We start from the raw sequence: 19849 nt of genomic DNA, 5'->3' as shown, positions 1-19849 counted from the left end.
ACACACTTACATTGCCCTTGCCCTCCCATTCTTTGCTCCAAAGTCCCTCTCCGATAGCTCTCTTCCACAACACACACTCTTGACTGTTGTGCCCTACGCCACAATCCAGTCTCTCTTCCAAATCTCTTCTATGACTCTTACCCTTTCAGAACCCTCTCTTATCCATCTCACCTTGCTTAACTATCACTGCTCCCACATAATGTCACTTGCCTCCTCCATTCTCTCCCCTCCCACTACTATCTCAAACATTCCTACAACTGATGCTTTTGCTTATTAGGTATTCCAAGGTCATACACCCCTACTATTTTCTCTTCGCACGATTCACTTTCAATATCCATCTCATATTATACACATGTCCTCCTCATACATACAAAATGGAATCGTTCCACCATTATATATATTTGAAGACATGTTCCATAAAGTCTGTATCACAGCCACACACTAGTCATGGAATGAATAATAAACTATTTCATCTTAACATAAGTTTCCTGAACATATATATGGTTCATTGACTTTTGCTATAAAAGGGAACCACACAATAGTTAATACAAACATTTCATTTCACCACTCTTCCTGCATCTCCTTGGTGAATTCCTGCCACCACCACCATGCATGAGGAATGAGATGATTTTAATTGTTCCATGCTTTGCTTCCAAAGCTATATGTCAAGCAGCCAAATGGGTGGCATGATTTCTGAGCCCCAAAACCAAGTGATCATCACCATGCCACACCAAGGCAGTATGCAAGTTACCTTGGGAGGGATACACATCTGTACTTACAGGAGGTTTTAACAAATGTCTCATCAACCACTAAATACAGTAGAAAAAAAGGCTGGTTTGTAGCCATGCCACTCATACTCCCACACTTTTCTGTAGATGCACATTCTAAAATCACCTCTAGTGATACATCTTGATGTACTGAAATACATGCTACAAAACAATAATCCTAACAGTATCCATGGGATCTGGTGATGCATACTCTAGAGAACAGTTATTATATTATAAACTAAATACTCACAACTAGACTCAGTTTTTTCACATTTATTTCGTCTCCTGCTACATATTTAGTCTGAAGGATTTTCCACTTGTTTCTCCAAGGACTAATATTTTATCTAGGAAATAATCAAGCAAGTATTATTTGTACTGAATAGATATTGTGATGGCTGAAACCGTGCTAAGACAAAAGGACCAGCCGATATCAGACACACCAACTTCTCGAAAACACCAAAAAAACCCAAGGCGAGATATACGAGTTTGCAGTGGTGGTGTAAGACCTCAGTCTAAACGAGTGATGTGGTTGATTGCACAAACATATCACAAAAGAAGAACCAAGGTGTCAGAAGATAGGTTGTATCTCCAAAGCAGAAAGCAGCAAGTCAGTGAAGACATTGGGAGACCCTATTTAAACAACAAGCAGCAACTCAGAGAAGACACTAGCAGACACAAGGTCAATAGACAATCTTCACCAATCTTCTGCGAAGATTTGGCATCAAAACAGTTGTTTCTTTCTATGTGCCAGGATTTAGAAAATTTTATATTAAACCTTTCACACACCAGACGCACACATGCGTCAAAATGTCTTCATGCGAAACCGTACCAATGCAGAGTTGTGTCAAAAAACACAAAGATGAGGATACATTTGAAATAAGTAATGAATTAGCAACACTGATGCTTCCCAGGATAGGCCAATTGTTAGATAATTTGTCAGCCTCAACTCATGACTCAGTCTGCACATAATTTGGGATGAATGCTGATTTCAATTTTTCTTTATTTTCTTGAGATCCAATTGACATATCACAATGACAAAACTACCATGGTAAAGCTCATAAAAAAGGCTGTTTAGATGATGCATAGCATGCAGAATGCTCACAAGCAAAGTCCTGAGCTACGAGGTCATGAACCTTTTTTTTTTTTTTTCTTGAGGGGGAAAAATTAATGAGCTTACTTTTTAGTTATTTTCATGTGATCATCATGAGGATAATTTCCTTGTGAAACTAGTGATATACAGCAAGTACTTATGAGTTTCAAGGAAAGAAAGCGGCTTCTAAATCAAAGTTTTACAAGGCGCACAGAGACCACAAATGCCTGTCAACAGAAGAGGTATTGGAAAGAAAACTTAAGAAACTTACTGGTGCGTGATAAGGTTAACTGCATAATAAAATGGACGAAGTAAACTTATATAGAGGAAAAAATAGCATTTGTCCCAAGGTAATAATACATCCAACACTCAATAATGTGTATAGTAGTTTGCTTGTTTTGTCATATTTCTTGCTCTTTGGTTGATGATGGTCGCTAAAAATGTTCCTAATAACTTATTAGTTGGACTGGTAACACATGGATGTCGTAAAGATATTTTTACAGCATAATGAGCTTTTTGTGTAAAATTAAATCAGCTGGTGAATCTGGCAGTTTTTCCAGACCAGTGCTAATGCCCCAATTACAGGCTCTTTTCAGGCCTAGCAACCCATAGAACATCTGGTGGAAGCCTCTCCACTCCACTTTCTAGCACCTCACCTCCTCAGTTGATCCATGAACAGAGCAATGAAAAACACTGGAAAAAACTAATAATTTTAATAAGAAAAGTGCTCTCTTTCAAGTACTTTAACTTTATCCTTTACTGACTCACAGGCAGGACAACAGTCACACATTCAATCAAGACACAGCTACATAAAAACATGGAAGAAAAAATTCCTCTATGGACAAATATGTTAGTTTTGAATCATAAGTGAACTTCCCAATTATCTAAACATTTGTACCATCAACATTTGTTTACAAATGTTGCTGCCAATTATGAGTAACTTTAAACTGTTATTAATGAAGATGGAAAATCAATGAGATATTTCTTTAAAATAATGTCAATTATGTGAGAAAAATTACTTGCACTGCAAGCATCAAGTGCATGATAAGCCTACAGTGTGCATAAATGACTTCTCACCCACCAACACGCGTACACACCCTCCAGATATCAGGTATTTCTTGCTCACCGCCTCCGTCTGTCCTTTTTGTTCCTGCAAGGTAAATAGTTTAATTTAGCTAGTGTGCATCAGTAACATCAGAGCAATAAAAGAATGCTATTGTCTTCACTTTTCTCTTACCTTAAAACCAAATATATGCCTCAGATATGCCTCAGATAAAGCCAAAAATATGCCTCAGAACAATTTAGTAAATGTGAAGACTATGAGAAGACAGTAGAGGTATAGAAGATGATGTTAAGAAATTAGCATTATTAAAGTGGGAGAAAACAGGTTAATGGGCAAATATATGACCCTAAGACATGTTCCAAAAGTCTTAAGTTCAGACTAAAAACCAAAGTGACCCCAAGTCATACATGTGATGCAAAGTAATCATCCAGAAACTCAAGTTAATATGAATAGCAAAATTGTTCCCAAAACTCAAAACCACAGATATACACAAAGTATACTCATGAATAACGGGCTACACAATCTGTTAGAACCGTGCTATTCTAGCTTTCATCATACTATAACTCTTTAAAATCACTATGATATTCTCAATATGAAGAATGATAATACAACATAGAAGTAATTTCATAAATATCAAACAGTACTCTAACACCAAAGGTTGCTGGACAAAGTGGGAAGGCAAACTATTATAGTATAAGGACAAGTGTATCCCCCCACTCTGGATATGGAACAGAAGTACAGCAGTGTAGTTTCCCCACATCAGGTACCAACATGAGTGAGTAATAACAGAAGGAGGACTGTCTGCCTCATACAGCTGACTCATGGCTGATGAAGTAGACAAAAATGTTTATTTATGGTCTCCAGCTCTCCACATGACAGCTGTCTACCAATCTCAATGTTAACAGTTAATTTTTGCTTTATTATGGTAAAAGGAAGAGGCATATGTTATAGCTGCCTGTGGCCTCAGTGCAAATCTCTATCTCGCTGAGCTTTGAGATGGTGTTAGGTGACATCATGTACTGGGAGACAAAGCCACTGTGCCATGCAAGTCTCTTTAGTTTCCCTAGGTACCCATTCACTGACCAACCCAAAAGATCAATGAACAGCTTGATAAGGTGACATCCCCAGCCTAGATGCAAACCAGGACCAGAAATTCTGTTATGAACATTGTCTCCCACTATCACTTCACAAATTCATCATCCCTTGCTGTAACTTTTATACTGGCTGCCATGATGAGATTTCCCATCCTCTCAACAGTATTGTTGTTACCATGGTTCCTAATCTTCCTGCAGAAAACAATTATTGCAAGTCCTTTAATAAAAGAAAACTTGCTGAAGGCCTCCTGTTCCAGCATAATATCAGTCTTTCATCTACTAGTATGTTTACATGCCTGCACCTGCACCTGACAGGGTTGTGCCAAACTATAAAAAGATTCAATCACACAATTTCCCAGAGTTCAACAATATATAGTTTATACACTTAAGTTTTTACATAAAAGTTTACTTAGCAAACTTGCCATATTCAGTCAATATTAATAAATCAGCAAAAATTATCTCAGTTCACATACACAAATATAAAAATGTGAACAAAACTTTTGTAAACAACAATGTATACAGCTAAAACATTTAGACAAGCTCCCTGAGGATAAGACTTGCCTTCTTGGTCCCTTGACAAAGCACCAGTCCACAGAGATGGGCTGACCAAGGATCACTGCATTGTTGAGACCATCCAGTGCAGCCTGTGCCTCCTTAAACGTCTCAAACTCCACCAGCGCATATCCCTGAAGGGAACAAGGTGGAAGTCATAAGGTGATGATAAATAAAAAGATAAGGATAAGCAACAAGTAGATTGAAAAACTACTGACACAAAAGGAAGAAACCTATGCATGCAAGACCTATATAGATACCATGCCAAATCAATTAAAAGGAAATAATTGGCACAGATGGATGGAGATGTAACATTTGCATAGTGTTATATTTGATAACTTAACAACCACAATATGCAAATTCATAAAGCCTTGCAGTCATAACGAATATTATGTACAATTACAATACCTTCATTCTTTAGAACTTCATATAACACAGTAAGGCTGTTAAGCATTTCAAGAGAGAACTAAGAAGCCACAATAAAGGATACAAGTATGCAAACATAATTTACTGTATGGGATGAAAATCTAATGCAAAGGGTGTATAGGATGGTTTATCATTTTATACAACAGAAAGTATAGATACTAATCTCCAATGCTGTAAGTTAGCATTTTAATTGGATATCAAATAAAAAAAGATAAATATAAAATTGGGAGGCAACCCAAACCACACGTAAAATAGTTTTACTTTATCTCCTGAGTTAGGCAGCATTACCTTCAGGAAGCCAGTGCGTCGGTCCAGATTGAGATGAATGTTCTTGATCTCCCCATACTCTGAGAAGCGATCATGAATGTCATCTTCCTGAGCTTCCTCATGCACCCCTGTCACAAAGAGGATCCAGCCCTCCACGGCTGACACCCAAAATAAAAAAGGACAGTCAGACAGGAGTACAGATAAACAAGTCATATTCATTATTACAAATGCCTAAGAGCTCTCTGGAAATCATTTCTTTACAAGAGATGATTGCAGCAGCAATACAAGATATCCACTCCATACATCTTCCACACACCACCTCTTCTCTTTCAGTACCATAAAATATTCTACTGTCATCTAATCTGTATTCCACAGCCAAACATATGTTAAAGTCTGAAGTGAAAACTCCACACAAAATCACTGAAGTGTTGCTAAACCCCTTACAAAATCTCTGTATCTCAAAATAAATAACACATTACCCCATTAAAAATCACAATAATGTCAAGCCACTTTCTGGAGACTTCTGTGGGAATATCTTAGATCAATAAACCACCCCATAACTCTGGTTTCATTTAATTTTTGTCTTTTGTGAAAAAACAAAAGATAAATGTTTTTAAGTATCTGATCTTAGTGAAAAACCTTTTGAAAAATGCAACAAGTCTCCACACAGCAATCCCATTCATGAATATTTTCAAATTTTGCAGTCAACCCAATGATATTTACTATACTATTCTTATTGTCGGAAGAACACTGAAGCCAAGGCCTGTTAGCTACTATGCCACATCACACAATATCTCTTTATATATCAGTTCCTTTTACTTTTGATTGAATTTTGAGAATTATGTATTCATTAATTAGCTCATCAAACTATGCAATGTTATCAAAGGTTCACTTTTTTAAGATAAGTTTTAGTTTTACATGAATATCACACCATTTGACTGCATAGCTTTATGGCATTGTCATGAAGGTCAAGAACACTCGGAAGCTTATCAGGTGACTCTAGTCGGAGAGAGGGCTAAATAAGGGGTCACTCCCTTGTAGGCCACCACCCATGATGGAAGCAATGCAAGGAAAGAATAATGAGCAAAACAAGTGTTGAACATTTCCTGGACTCTTTCACAATCAACATTAGCAAATGTTCAGATGAGCTTTCAGAATAATGATCAGATACACAGACTTGCAACTTGTATATATATATATATATAGAGAGAGAGAGAGAGAGAGAGAGAGAGAGAGAGAGAGAGAGAGAGAGAGAGAGAGAGAGAGAGAGAGAGAGAGAGAGAGAGAGAGAGAGAGAGAGAGAGAGAGAGAGAGAGAGAGAGAGAGAGAGAGAGAGAATGAGGTAGGATGGGTCACCTGTCCTTTACATAAAAGCCCTATAGACATGGCAACACAGCTCATGGAGAATTTCCCTACTCAGCCAACAACTGAATGTTCTTACAGCAGTAAAAAGACTATATATATATATATATATATATATATATATATATATATATATATATATATATATATATATATATATATATATATATATATATATATATATATATATATATATATATATATATAAAATAAAAAAATGTTAAGCAAACCAGAATAGCCTTTGATGACATCTTTACAATGACTCTAATATCTCCTACTTAAAGGATACAAGTAATCCTACTGTGTGCTTCCTTAACAGCAGCACATTCTCACAATAATACTCACATCTCTGGGGTCCAGGCTCATCATCTGCTTCATCTGTCTCCATCCCCTCATAGAGGATATCCTGGCGGTCTGAGCGTTCATCGCCAACAAAGCCTCTGCCCTTGCGTTTCTTGGCTCTCTCCTTCAGCTTGACCAAGCCCTCTGCAAATGCATGTTCCATATGTAAAAATACATTCAGGACTAACAAACTTTGTATACATTACTTTAAGGTCTGCACATATTCATTACTTGACCCACAATACCTTTCTCAAGTTTTGCTCTTCTCCCACTCTCTCACCACTTCTACTTGGTGATAATAAATAAAATGATAAAGGAAGACCAATAAGTATTAATGGACAGAGATCAAAACAAAGTAGGGTTTTTCATAGATTGGTTAGACTATCTGCTGGTTTGCTGGTTCTACTCATAAAGCTCTTTTAGACAGGGTGGAATCAAAAGCTTTTTGTTTCATCAACTCCTCTCTAACTAACTGTCTTCAGCCTCTTTCTCACTGCCAAAATGTTGCATCTCTTGCTATCTTCTACCACTATTTTCATGCTAACTGCTCTTCTGATCTTGCTAACTGCATGCCTCCCCTCCTCCTATGGCCTCACTGCACAAGACTTTCTTCTTTCTCTCACCCCTATTCTGTCCACCTCTCTAATGCAGGAGTTAACCAGTATTCTCAATCATTCATCCCTTTCTCTGGTTGGAACTCCCTGCCTGCTTCTGTATTTCCACCCTCCTATGACCTGAACTCTTTCAAAAGGGAGGTTTCAAGACACTTATCCTGTAATTTTTGTCCTTGGCCGGTACACCACCTACATAAAAAAATAAAATAAAACAATACTGAGAGGAACAGGCTGAAGGAACTGAAAGAGAGATTGGATACCAAAAATCTATGTAGAACTATCAACAGGGACTGAACCTAGTTTCCACAATGTTGTGATGGTGAAGCTGATCAACTAATGGTGTTTGTACAGAAATGCAACTGTGAAAAATTGCAATAAATTGCTGCCTGTAAATGAGACCAGATTATGTCAGTGTGATCTAATCTAATCTACATTAATGTTGTATTTTCCCATTTTAAGGTGTACCAATATCACTTGGGTAATGAAAAATTTACAGGAATCTATAAAAACAAAAAATCTGACTAGATTTGTGAAAAAAGATACAAATACAAATGCAATATGAAACAAGAAACTTTTATCTTCTTGAAGAAGCCTGTTCAAATTGATTCGTTTCCAGAAAAGCCCAAGGAAGGGCCTCTTCAGAAGTTAGAAAAAAAAAAAAATTATTTTTATAGGCAGCAATACAGGAAAGAAACAAACAGCCTACAACTACTTTCTTTTATTCAGGGAAAATCTTGCTATAATTAAACTTGTGTAAAGAAAAATCTATAATAATAATCTTAATGATTTGATTACTGAAAAAAATTGGTATATTTGCAGTTTCAACCAACACTCTCACTGTCTTTATCTCTTTCACTATAGCCAACAAGCATAGAGGCCTGGTGAGAATGTGGGGATTTTGAGCATGGAAAGCCAAAATGAGGCATTTTTAACATTCATGAAAAAATCTAAGGATGATAATCATCATATTTCGAAAATGGGAAATTTCTTGGCTACCCTTACCTGACAAACAACCTAACCTAACCGGAGGGGGTTGACAAACCCCCCTTAAGGTCACTAACCTAACCTAACTAAAACTTCCTAACCTAACCGAACTTCACATTACCTAACCTAGACCCCCATAAGGTAAACTAACGTAACATAACATTTTGAAACCTACATTCTGCCAGTCATCACTACATATCAACAGTAATTACTTAACAAAAAATACCTAAAGATGTTGAGGGAACTGGTGGTAAACTGCCAGTTCATACATTCACAGCCAGAAAATGTCTCTTCCATAGCCATGGTCAAACTGATGTAGCACACAGTCCTGGATTCTCCTTCCTCCTCTAAACATACATGCCTATATGTGATTGGCTGACAAATTTGTGTGACCTGCTTCACACCAGGTAACCCCACATCATCATAGGTCTTAACATGTGACTCAATGTCATGTTGCCATCAAGCATGTGCACCACTGATAAAAAACATACGAACACACTCCATATCCAGCAAGAGACAACTGAATGTGGATCTTAGCTAGAACTGACTTAAACCTTCAAAATTCTCATCTGAAGTTATTATTAATTTCTGAAAGGGTAAACTGGGGCTAGAAAAGCTCCGAACAGAGATGCAGATCCTGCGAAGGGCTACAGTTACATATGGTGTATTGGTTGAAAATGCAATAATACCAGCCAGTGCAACTTTTGATGAGTCCACAGAGGTCAAAGGTGGACACTCCAACACCCTGCCTTCATAGCGTATCCCTAAGCTAATCAAGCACACAGAATGGGAGAGAAAAATTGAAGTATTGTATGACGCTTATTTTCTAATATATTGTCCACCAACACTCACGTGATTATTCAAAACACAATGACATTTACCATAAAATATCGTTTGATCTCCGAAAATATCAGGATGCCGCTAACCGAAAATTCTCTCAATTCACTTCTAATGACAAAATCAAGTTGGCATATAACAAGTAACCTGACCATCAAAGCTACACGACCCAGCCTGGTTCGTTGACCCTACACGCGAAGGCCACACGAGGCGGGGCGTTGCCCGAGATCTGGAGCGGCTGACCACATCAGGTGAAACTAACTACAGAAAAAAAAAAACACCCAGCAGTGGTGACCTACCAGGCTTTCACCACCACTACTACTGCTACCTATAACCCAGCAGTCTCCACAGGACACACCACCAGTTATACAGGTCCCCAGGCGCCAGTGTGCCCTAGGTGCGGCTTCAGACACGGGGGAAAGGATAATATCACCTCTAGGAGAAAGACCAGTAGCACCAGGCCGCCAAACACATGCTGGCACCAAAACACAAGGAATAACACGCTACTGATACACAAAACCTAAATAAAGCCCACACTAACATACACCCCAGACCTTCATAGTCTCTCATACACACTAACAGCTTTAGGAAATATGTACTTACGGTCGCCATCCTCATCCACCTCAAACTCCTCGGCGTTGTCAATGTCCAACACGTCCGCCATGATGCGCTGCCGTTCTGCGTCTGGCAGCGTGTGGCGGCGCCGCGTGCACCACGGGGGAAGAAACTCTTACCTCACCGGGAAGCAATGGCAAATACCCTCCTAATTACATATGCAGTATTTGATAACAATCTAAGAGTATAAGAAAACAAGAGAAACGTTTTGTTTATATCATTTTATTAAGGGAGCTGCAAGAAGCAGACCTTGTATAAAAGACGCCATATGACCGCGATGTTGCGGTCAATTTCAGTCAATCCCTGTATGAAACCATGTTATGCTGCCACTTTCCACCTATTCCAGACATTCATAGATTTGTCCAATATTTCAAAGTTCTTTAATAACACTAACAACCTGATTACTGAGGCATTCATCTACCATCACTCTATTTGAGAACCAATTCCTTCTTATCTCTCTTTTTAATAATCAGACAACAAAAGACAAGTTGATCTACGTACATAAGGAAGCTCCTGAGTAATGTTTTTAAACTTTTCATCTACCATCACCATTATATTTATCCAACTTCTAGAAACAATCTGTACACTCACCACGTTCTTGTTAAGTTTGTTCCATTCATTTATTCATCACTTTCCAGCCTCCTCGCACAGTTATTGGCAAATGTGTTGAGAAAGGCATTGTACCACATTCATGCAAACTTTCTCCTTTTCACTAACACTGTAAATTGATGCCCTTATTACCTAAGTCTATTCCAGTCATTTATTCCCTCCCCCCCTCTCTCTCTCTCTCTCTCTCTCTCTCTCTCTCTCTCTCTCTCTCTCTCTCTCTCATCTGCTGAACCCGTAACTTGTCCTTTCGTAAGTTCTAACCTTAATTTCACTGTAGCCTGTTTAGAGCCTGTATTGTATAGTTGTAGGTTACTCAGTAAGGTTAGAGCAGGTGCTATAGTTACTCGTACAAGCAATCAGAGGGTTAGATGAGATTGAGACACGATTTCTCTCTGGTAAATATAAATGGATAAATAAATAAATAAATAGAAAGATACTATTTGACCAGAATGTTATAAGATTTTTTTTCATACCTGTTTTATAAGTCAAAGTCATACAGTGTTTCCTCGCCATTTAATTGTTTATGGTTGTTGGTTTGTTCTCTTATTACGTACTGAATACATCATTAGGAGGATCTAAGTTAATAAACTGTTCCAGTGGTGCTTTACTAGTTAATTGATAATAATAATTGCATACCTTTTCCCCTTTTTTTTTATTCTGTCCTGCCATACGCAAGTGTATGACTCGAAAATCTGCCGTCCTGTCCCGCCACCCGCCAATCGAGAGGGTTTCAAGAAAATGACTCAACAGTTTTACCTCAATGCCTGCATCTGCTCACCACACCTGGCACTGAATACGATCAATATTAAATATTAAATACACAGTAGATATGTGCATTTAAATACTTAAGTATTAAATCATCACAAATTTATTTGAAAATTAAATACATCAATTGTATTTAAATACTTTGGTAAATACATTCTAAAATACATACATTCGAAAATATTTATCATATATTCTTAATATCTCGAAAATAATGTCCAATATATATATATATATATATATATATATATATATATATATATATATATATATATATATATATATATATATATATATATATATATATATATATATATATATATATATATATATATATATATATATTGGTGGTGATGGCGGTGGTGGTGGTGTAACTCATGATAATGATGATGATTATGATGGTGACAGTAGTAGTAGTAGTAGTAGATGGTGACAGTAGTAGTAGTAGTAGTAGTAGTAGTAGTAGTAGTAGTAGTAGTGATAGTAGTAGTAGTAGTAGTAGTAGTAGTAATAATAATAATAATAATAATAATAATAATAATAATAATAATAATAATAATAATAATAATGGTAGCAACAACAATTATTACTAAGCTACAAAATGTTCGCGTAATATTAGCAACAGTAAGTGCAGTACATACGTATACATGAGTTTATACCTCTGTCGTACACATCGCGCTTGAGGCTACACTTGAGCTGCCGTGCTGATGACAAATTTTCCCGGAGGTTAGCTTAGGTTAGGTCGTCAGGTTAGGATAGGTTGTTAGGTTAGGATAGGTTATTAAATGAGGAGAGGTTAGCTGTCGTCAAGGCTGCTCTCTCTCTCTCTCTCTCTCTCTATCATCACTGAGTCACTCCTTAGCCTCTTTTTTTTTTTCTTTCAGAGCGGCGTATCATCAATCACTTAATAACCTTTTCCAGGTAAACTTAATCACGCCGCTGACTTTTATAATTACCCCCGCAGGTCATTTTCCGGTAAACCAACAAGGTAGATTTCCCATTATTTTTGTTTTCCTTCCCGTCAAGCTTGGCGTTTATGATATATTGACAGTGGCGCCTAGGTCCACACACACACACACACACACAGAGAGAGAGAGAGAGAGAGAGAGAGAGAGAGAGAGAGAGAGAGAGATTAGAAAAAAGGTGCAATTACATAAGATCGAACTTTGTTATCAAAAAAGAGCAAGAGAAGAAATGATGATGCAGAATGGCGGAGAACTGCAGGACACAGGGACAAACAAAAAGAAGTGATAAAACAATATAAAGAGATTCTTTCCTCTAAGTAAAATCACTGACAGCTGGAATGGTGCGCAGACGGAGGTGGTGTAAGCAAGGCATACCCACGACTTCGAAACTTATGCAAGACATGGAGACAGGACAACACGAGCTTGACCCACATCTCACTAATATAATACTACTAAGAAAATACATCCAGGTATAATAATTTGTAATCATAATTTGAATATACACCGCTGAGCAATTGTTTTCCCGAGCCATTACTAACGATACTTGAAAACACCCTTACACGACGGATTAAAGTCATGCGCAATGTTGTGGAAAGTAAACGATATAAATATAGGGAAATGAGAGAGAGAGAGAGAGAGAGAGAGAGAGAGAGAGAGAGAGTGCGGCGGATTCCTAACAATGCCTAGCTCTCTGTTAACGATCTGAATTATAATTAGGCAAAACGCGAAAGTCGCACTGTGAAACATCACCCTCGTGACTTTGGGTTTAGTACATTTGTGTCACAACCGAAAGATCCCACTATACTCTGAGAGGCAAACAAGGCGAGACATAAAAAACACGTAATTATACCATCTCTCATGGTCTCTTCCATCTCTAATGAATGGTGTCACAGATTTTATTGCACGGCCTCAAAGAAACCAATAAGATGCTTAGCGCAGTGGTGATGGAGGACTGAGAAGAAATGAATAAATTAGTCAAGGAACGAGTACTAGAAATACCCAAGAATACTGAAGCTGTTGACTAGGTTGTCACATAACGGATGCACGCTGCCGTGTTGTAACCCTCACGAGGGAGGAAAGGTGTTCCGTCTGGAAGTTGCAGTTTTTACCTCTGCATTGATCTTGACATCCCATGTATTACATCCTGCTATCCTATAACTACATAACTATTAATTGTACCCAATAAATGTACTTCATATAAAACGTATACAAATAGTAAATCGTAAAATTCCAACACACCATTCGTCCCTCCGTCGCCCGACGCTCTGTACGGCTGCCAGTCACTTCCTCATCGACTATTACTCTTCCTCCCTTCTGGTAAACACACAGGCTCGTATATTCATCAACGATGAACGATTATTCTGGTTTCATTTTTCATGATTAGTCGACACACAGTAGGTGACAATGGTGCACACAAAACAACAAAGGTACGTACACATACAGATACACACGTTTCGTCGTTACAACCACCATGTATTGTAAGTATGTACTCGTAGAAGAGACGGGGGGGGGGGGGAAATGTACGTACAGTACATGGTATATTTCAGTCGCCCTACTCGGGTGATGAGCGAGGCATTCGTACAACGAGATAATAAGTAATTTTTCTAATTAAAGATTGTAACGCCCGCAGCAGCAGCAGCAGCAGCAGCAGTATGGTAGTGGAAGTACTACGTTTTTTGTCGTTGTTGTATGAGGAAGAAAAATGGAATGCATAGTAACAATATCTGAAGGAAGATAATTACTGATTGAGTTATATCACCGCAACATGGTAATATGATGATGAGAGAATACAAACTCTCCCACCAAAAAGCTGCCGTGAGCAGGGTCGATCTCGCATCTTTTCAAAGGTAAGACGAACGTTCTTGGATCTTTGTTGTATCACACCGAGCCACCGGCTAATAGTGGTAGTGTGTATGTGTTCCTGCTGGTTGTCAACATCAAAATCATTTGGTGTTTAAGGCATTAACTGAGGTGTGTTCTTGTTTGTGTCTGCTTGACGGAAGGCCGCTCTGACTCGAGGCTTCACGGAGGGGAGGGGTGTGGGCGGGGAGGTCGTATTCACCAGCCTGAGAATGGCGCCAGAGTAGCAGTGGTGCCAAACTTCCGACACACCGCCAGTATAGAGGCGGTGCTTACATAAACTTTAGATAGACGGCAATGGTCACATTAAACTTAATCATACGTACATATTCCCCGAGAAGTGCTACGCTATACATATACTGTATGACACATCCAAATATGTATAACACGACTGAAAATTAACTGTCCATTTTACCGGTTTATGCACGACTAGAAATGAAATACTCGATAAAACATATCGTACCACAGTAACAACAGATTCTCTGGTACGATAATACACAACCTATTATGTCAACCCCCGCCTTCCCTTCCTTCACTCTTTGCCGCAGCCACTGAACACTCGACAAAGTCTCCGGCAGGCGGTCCAGATGAGGTGTCCTGCGGCGCTGCGGAATTTGTGGTTGTAGGCAAGGTGCAGGAGGGCGTTCCAGAGGCTGTTGAGCGCCATGAGCCACGGGGCCACGAAAAGCAGCTGTTTGAGGGGCGCCCGGTTGTTGATACTCTCCTGCAAGGGTCGTGACGGAGGGTTAGGGTGACGATGATGCGTTTGTGTATGATGTCATTCTCTCTCTCTCTCTCTCTCTCTCTCTCTCTCTCTCTCTCTCTCTCTGTTGGTGCTTGTTAGCCATAACTGATTGTTTGTTTGACTGCTTTGACTGCTTGTTTCGTCTTATTTTGTTTTATTGACGTTATGCAGTATATATTTTTGTTATAACCTTTATATTTATCAGCTAATCAGTAATTGTATGACCACTTTTGTATAGTTCACATATATTGTTTAAGGGTGCAATAAAATTACCATCATCATCAACAATAGCAATGCCTCACCCTCCACCTCCCCACCTCTCTCTCTCTCTCTCTCTCACCTGCTGCGTGAAGTAGAGGAACATCATCCAGCCGCCCACCGCCAGCAGTGGGAAGCAGGCAAACATGAACACGGCCACATTCACCAGCACGGTACAAGTGATCTCCCTGTCTCGCCCCGTCATCCACTCAGCACCCCAGCCGCCCAGCACCACGCTCCTGTAGCAGACAAGGGCGCGGTTGTTTGAATGGGCGTGCACCGAATGTTTGAAATATTACAGTTAATGGGGGAGGAGGCCATTACCTTCAATAACTATATTCAAATAGCCTCATTCGTCCCCTCTCTGAACAATTTGTGGGAATACTAGAGGGACAGTTTTTGTTTCATTACGAGTTCTCCGTCAATAGACATTGTATTGTACTGTAGAGCTAATAAAATAGTATTTGAAGTGTCATGGATAATAGGAAACATTCATCATGCAAGACAACCTGAAGTAGATTGACTTCTGGAATATTAATGTACTAAACGTTCATCACACCGCCACTACGCACTGGATATTGAACTCACGTGTAAATGAACACCTCGAGAAAGTAAACAGTAATTATTCCGGGACAGACAACACATCCTAACAGCTACACTACATAGTCATGTCTAACGAGCACACGGAGTTTACTTTATCATATATATATATATATATATATATATATATATATATATATATATATATATATATATATATATATATATATATATATATATATATATATATATATATATATATATATATAAAACAATTCTCTCTCTCTCTCTCTCTCTCTCTCTCTCTCTCTCTCTCTCTCTCTCTCTTTATCTATCTATCTATTTATCTATCTATCTATCTGTCTATCTATATCTCTCTCTCTCTCTCTATATATATATATATATATATATAGAGAGAGAGAGAGAGAGAGAGAGAGAGAGAGAGAGAGAGAGAGAGAGAGAGAGAGAGAGAGAGAGAGAGAGAAATTATTGTTGTTGTTGTGTGTGTATATATATATATATATATATATATATATATATATATATATATATATATATATATATATATATATATATATATATATATATATATATATATATATATATATATATATATATATATATATATATATATATATATATATAATATATATATATATATATATATATATATATATATATATATATATATATATATACATATATATATATATATATATATATATATATATATATATATCTTTTTTTTTCACTTGTGTGTTACAGCCAGCTGGCACCGCAGAGATGCTGGCATGCAAGGATAGCAGGGCGGCTCCAGACAGCCTTGTGACAGATATGGATTTATAGATTACATGGACCATTTGCTTCTCCTGAGATAGTCAAGTCATAGATGCTCCTCACACACACACACACACACACACACACACACACACACACACCCTCGTAGGCGGCGGATAGTGGCAGCCACATGATCGCTGTGGGAGTGAGAGGCCAGCAGGCGGCGGAGTCCCAGCGCCCCCAGAATTGACTCCCGCCCTCCACCTACTCCACCACCACCTCCACCTCCACCATTAACTCCATCTCCTTCGCCACTGCCTTCTCGTTCCCTGCCGTTATCCTGCGTTGCCGGCTCTGCCTCCGTCACGCCTCCGTTGGTCATCTTGTCTGCGAGTGATACGTAAACTGTTATTATCCTAACAATAGTATATCATACACATTTTGGACATTTTTATGGTGCACAATGTTGTCTTCTCACGTCCTTATAAAAAGAAATACTTTAAACATTTTTCTGATGTACAATGTTCCTCTGGAGTTCAAAATATACTTCATGGCAGAGTTTGTTAAAATGCATGACAAAGAAGCCAGAGTTAATCTTTCCAGTAACAACAGTACGAGTTTGATCCATGTTTAATATTGTAAAGCTGAAAAGGTTGGTGATCAGATTTAAGTACTTAACTAATACTAATAAGTCGATAATATATTTTTGAAGATTTATGATTCTCTCTCTCTCTCTCTCTCTCTCTCTCTCTCTCTCTCTCTCTCTCTCTCTCTCTCTCTCAGTCAACCTAGTTAATACTCGATTGAAAGCCTTGAGAAAACTGTTAAGAGAATGTCCCGTCAGGTGCTATGCCTCATCCATAGCTATCATCCTCCACCTCGTTCATGATTCTGTGTTTGTATTTCGTTACACTGATCCTCCCGTGCGCCCTACACACCCAATTTCCAGCCTGGTGATGAGACTCGTCACAACCGACATTCATCTCGTTTTCATTCATGTTTTGTTTTATGCTCTATATGATTACCACACAATACACAAAAGAAAAATGGGTGGTGACTCCAAATGACAGGAAATGTAGGGCATATATATAAGAAAAAAGAAATTCGCAATAGCGGGGTGCATGTTCCACAGATTTCACTAGAATATAATCTTCACCATGGGAAATATGATGGTGTGTAATCTTCATGCACTGTGCGGGACTCACCATGTGCTCCGCCGCTGAGGCGTTGCGCGAGGTTCAAGGACGAGGCCGCTGTCTTGGCGTCGTACATTTTACCATCGTTGTTCTCTGGCTTCCTTTTTCTGAAGATGAATTTGAGCTTGTAGGAAGGAGGCGAGGAGTGGCAGCAGGTGGGCGGCGCGCGGGCAGTGGCCAAGTGTGTGCGATCAGGGGTGGCTAACGGGCTGAGGGCCACCATGGCGGCCAGGCTGGTGCTGCTCACCTGCCGCGAGAGTGAACAGTGGCTCTGGGTGAGCTGCAGCGCCGACTTGACCTGCCGCACCGAGCGATCCCGCGTGTAGGAATTGTACTTACGAAGCGTCCTGAAGGAGAAGACGAGGAGCATGATGATGGGAAAGGCCACCACCACCACCGTCACGCTCAGCGGTACCGCATGCTTCAGGTACACCTTGTAGTCTGCTGTGGCGATCTTGCTCTCGTTGTTGATGATATGCACGTCCAGCGAAGACGTGTCGTAATTGACGCATATGTCGTCCTGCTTCTGAGGCCGATAAACAAAGTGTAGCGACGGGACGCAGAGGCCGCAGCTCCACGACACCAGGAGAGCGACACCGACTCGGCGGGAGGTGACGAGCGTGCGGTAATGGGTGCGTGTGAGCAGCAGGTACCGGTCGAGGCTCATTAGGGAGAGAGTGTAGAGTGATATGATCATGTTGGAGGACACGAAGAAGCCACTGATTTGCGTGAGCACGTCCGACACGCCCCACAGGCAGTTAGGCACGTGTCGAAACAGCTGCCCCGCTTTCAAGTTGGCGTACTCCAAAAACCTACCGAAAGGGATTTCAGTAAGGCCCACCCACTGGTTGTAGGCGGCGTGGCCACACACAATCACGCCGATTAAAAAGTCAGTGGCAGCGAGAGAGAAGCGAAGGTAATACTTGGGCTTGTGGAACTGTGGGGAGGCAATGATGACCGTCATGATCACCACACTCATGGTTACGATGCAAGTGGACACAAGCACCATGAACACCAGCACTGCTGTCTCCGCCGCCCAGCACTGCCACGGCATGCAGTCCGACGCCGACATGTCGAAGGTGGAGTGGTTGGTGGCACACACGAAGTCGCTGACACACATTGGCCACGAGTGATGGAGCACGATCATCCGACTGATGTTGAGGAGACACTCGTGCTCGTGCTCCGCCACGTGGCCAAGTTGGACGACGTAGTACACGCCGCCACGGTGCCGCCGCTCCTCGTTTCCCTCCACACGGTTGCACCACAGCCGCCCACACTGCTCCAGCCCCAAGGACACGGCTCTCCTGAACCCTTCTTCCGCCAGCCGCGACTTCGCCAGCCCTGGACACTCCCGCCACATCTTGTCTCTGATCTCGCCACCCTGCTCCTCCTCCTCCTCGCACATTCCAGACTCAACGTCATCGCCATCACCGACACTGCTACAGTTTCCAGTTCTGTTATCGGAACGTAACAGTGAACTGTCACCATCAATACCACTACCATCGACTTGACTGTTGGCGTCTGGGTAGTTCCCACTTCTGTAGCTGCCTGTGTGGCCTCCACCACCCACTACTGGCCCCCTGCTGTCCTGCTCGTTACTGCCTCTAACAGTGTCCTCCGGTGCCAACACCTGTGACGCATTACTCTCAGCGCCACTCTCCACTCGTGCGTTTGTCGGGCTGGAGGTGAACAGGGCGGGGGCGGCGATGGAGGGGAGGTGTGGAGAGTTCTGATGGACAACTTCAACCGCAGCCGCTGCCGTTACCACTGCCGCCGACACCATCACCCTCAGCACGCCCTCAAGACACATGCCAGACGCCACCGTGACTCACGCACCACCACACAAACTCAAGGGCGCCAGGTCGACGCTCAAATGAGTCCCAGATACTTTGGTGACAAGATCAGTAGTGGAAGACATAAACAGACATTTTAATTCTTGGTGTGTATGAAGAGACGCATTGACCACTTAGGAGGCACAAACTGTATATTTGCACTTCAGGGGAGAGCCATTGTGCATCGCGGCCACTCGGTAAAACAAGAAACTTGTGTGTATTTTCATCGCAAGCAGGCGGCGCTGGGTGGACTTCAGGTTGTGGTGAGGTGACCCATTGCCGCAATGACGCT

At 40.4% G+C, this 19849-nt stretch overlaps 2 protein-coding genes across 2 annotated transcripts; both read right to left on the bottom strand.

Moving 5' to 3' along the window:
• Positions 1 to 2554: 2554 nt before the first annotated feature.
• Positions 2555 to 10161, bottom strand: LOC135100784 (RNA-binding protein 8A-like). Its single transcript, XM_064004102.1, has 5 exons — positions 10002 to 10161; positions 6967 to 7107; positions 5281 to 5417; positions 4576 to 4700; positions 2555 to 3007 (listed from the first exon to the last, which is right to left on the bottom strand). Exons 1-5 carry the CDS (start codon positions 10060 to 10062, stop codon positions 2980 to 2982), a joined length of 492 nt encoding a protein of 163 aa, XP_063860172.1. The 5' UTR covers positions 10063 to 10161; the 3' UTR covers positions 2555 to 2979.
• Positions 10162 to 11737: 1576 nt separating this feature from the next.
• Positions 11738 to 19508, bottom strand: LOC135100973 (uncharacterized). The gene is made up of 4 exons (XM_064004590.1): positions 17735 to 19508; positions 16691 to 16916; positions 15295 to 15451; positions 11738 to 14933 (listed from the first exon to the last, which is right to left on the bottom strand). Exons 1-4 carry the CDS (start codon positions 19506 to 19508, stop codon positions 14742 to 14744), a joined length of 2349 nt encoding a protein of 782 aa, XP_063860660.1. The 3' UTR covers positions 11738 to 14741.
• Between the last annotated feature and the right edge of the window lie 341 nt (positions 19509 to 19849).

This window comes from Scylla paramamosain, chromosome 5, assembly GCF_035594125.1.
Source record: "Scylla paramamosain isolate STU-SP2022 chromosome 5, ASM3559412v1, whole genome shotgun sequence".
Taxonomy (NCBI): Eukaryota; Metazoa; Arthropoda; class Malacostraca; order Decapoda; family Portunidae; genus Scylla; species Scylla paramamosain.
Note: the sequence above shows the minus strand (reverse complement) of the source record. Positions and strands in the feature narration are given on the sequence as shown.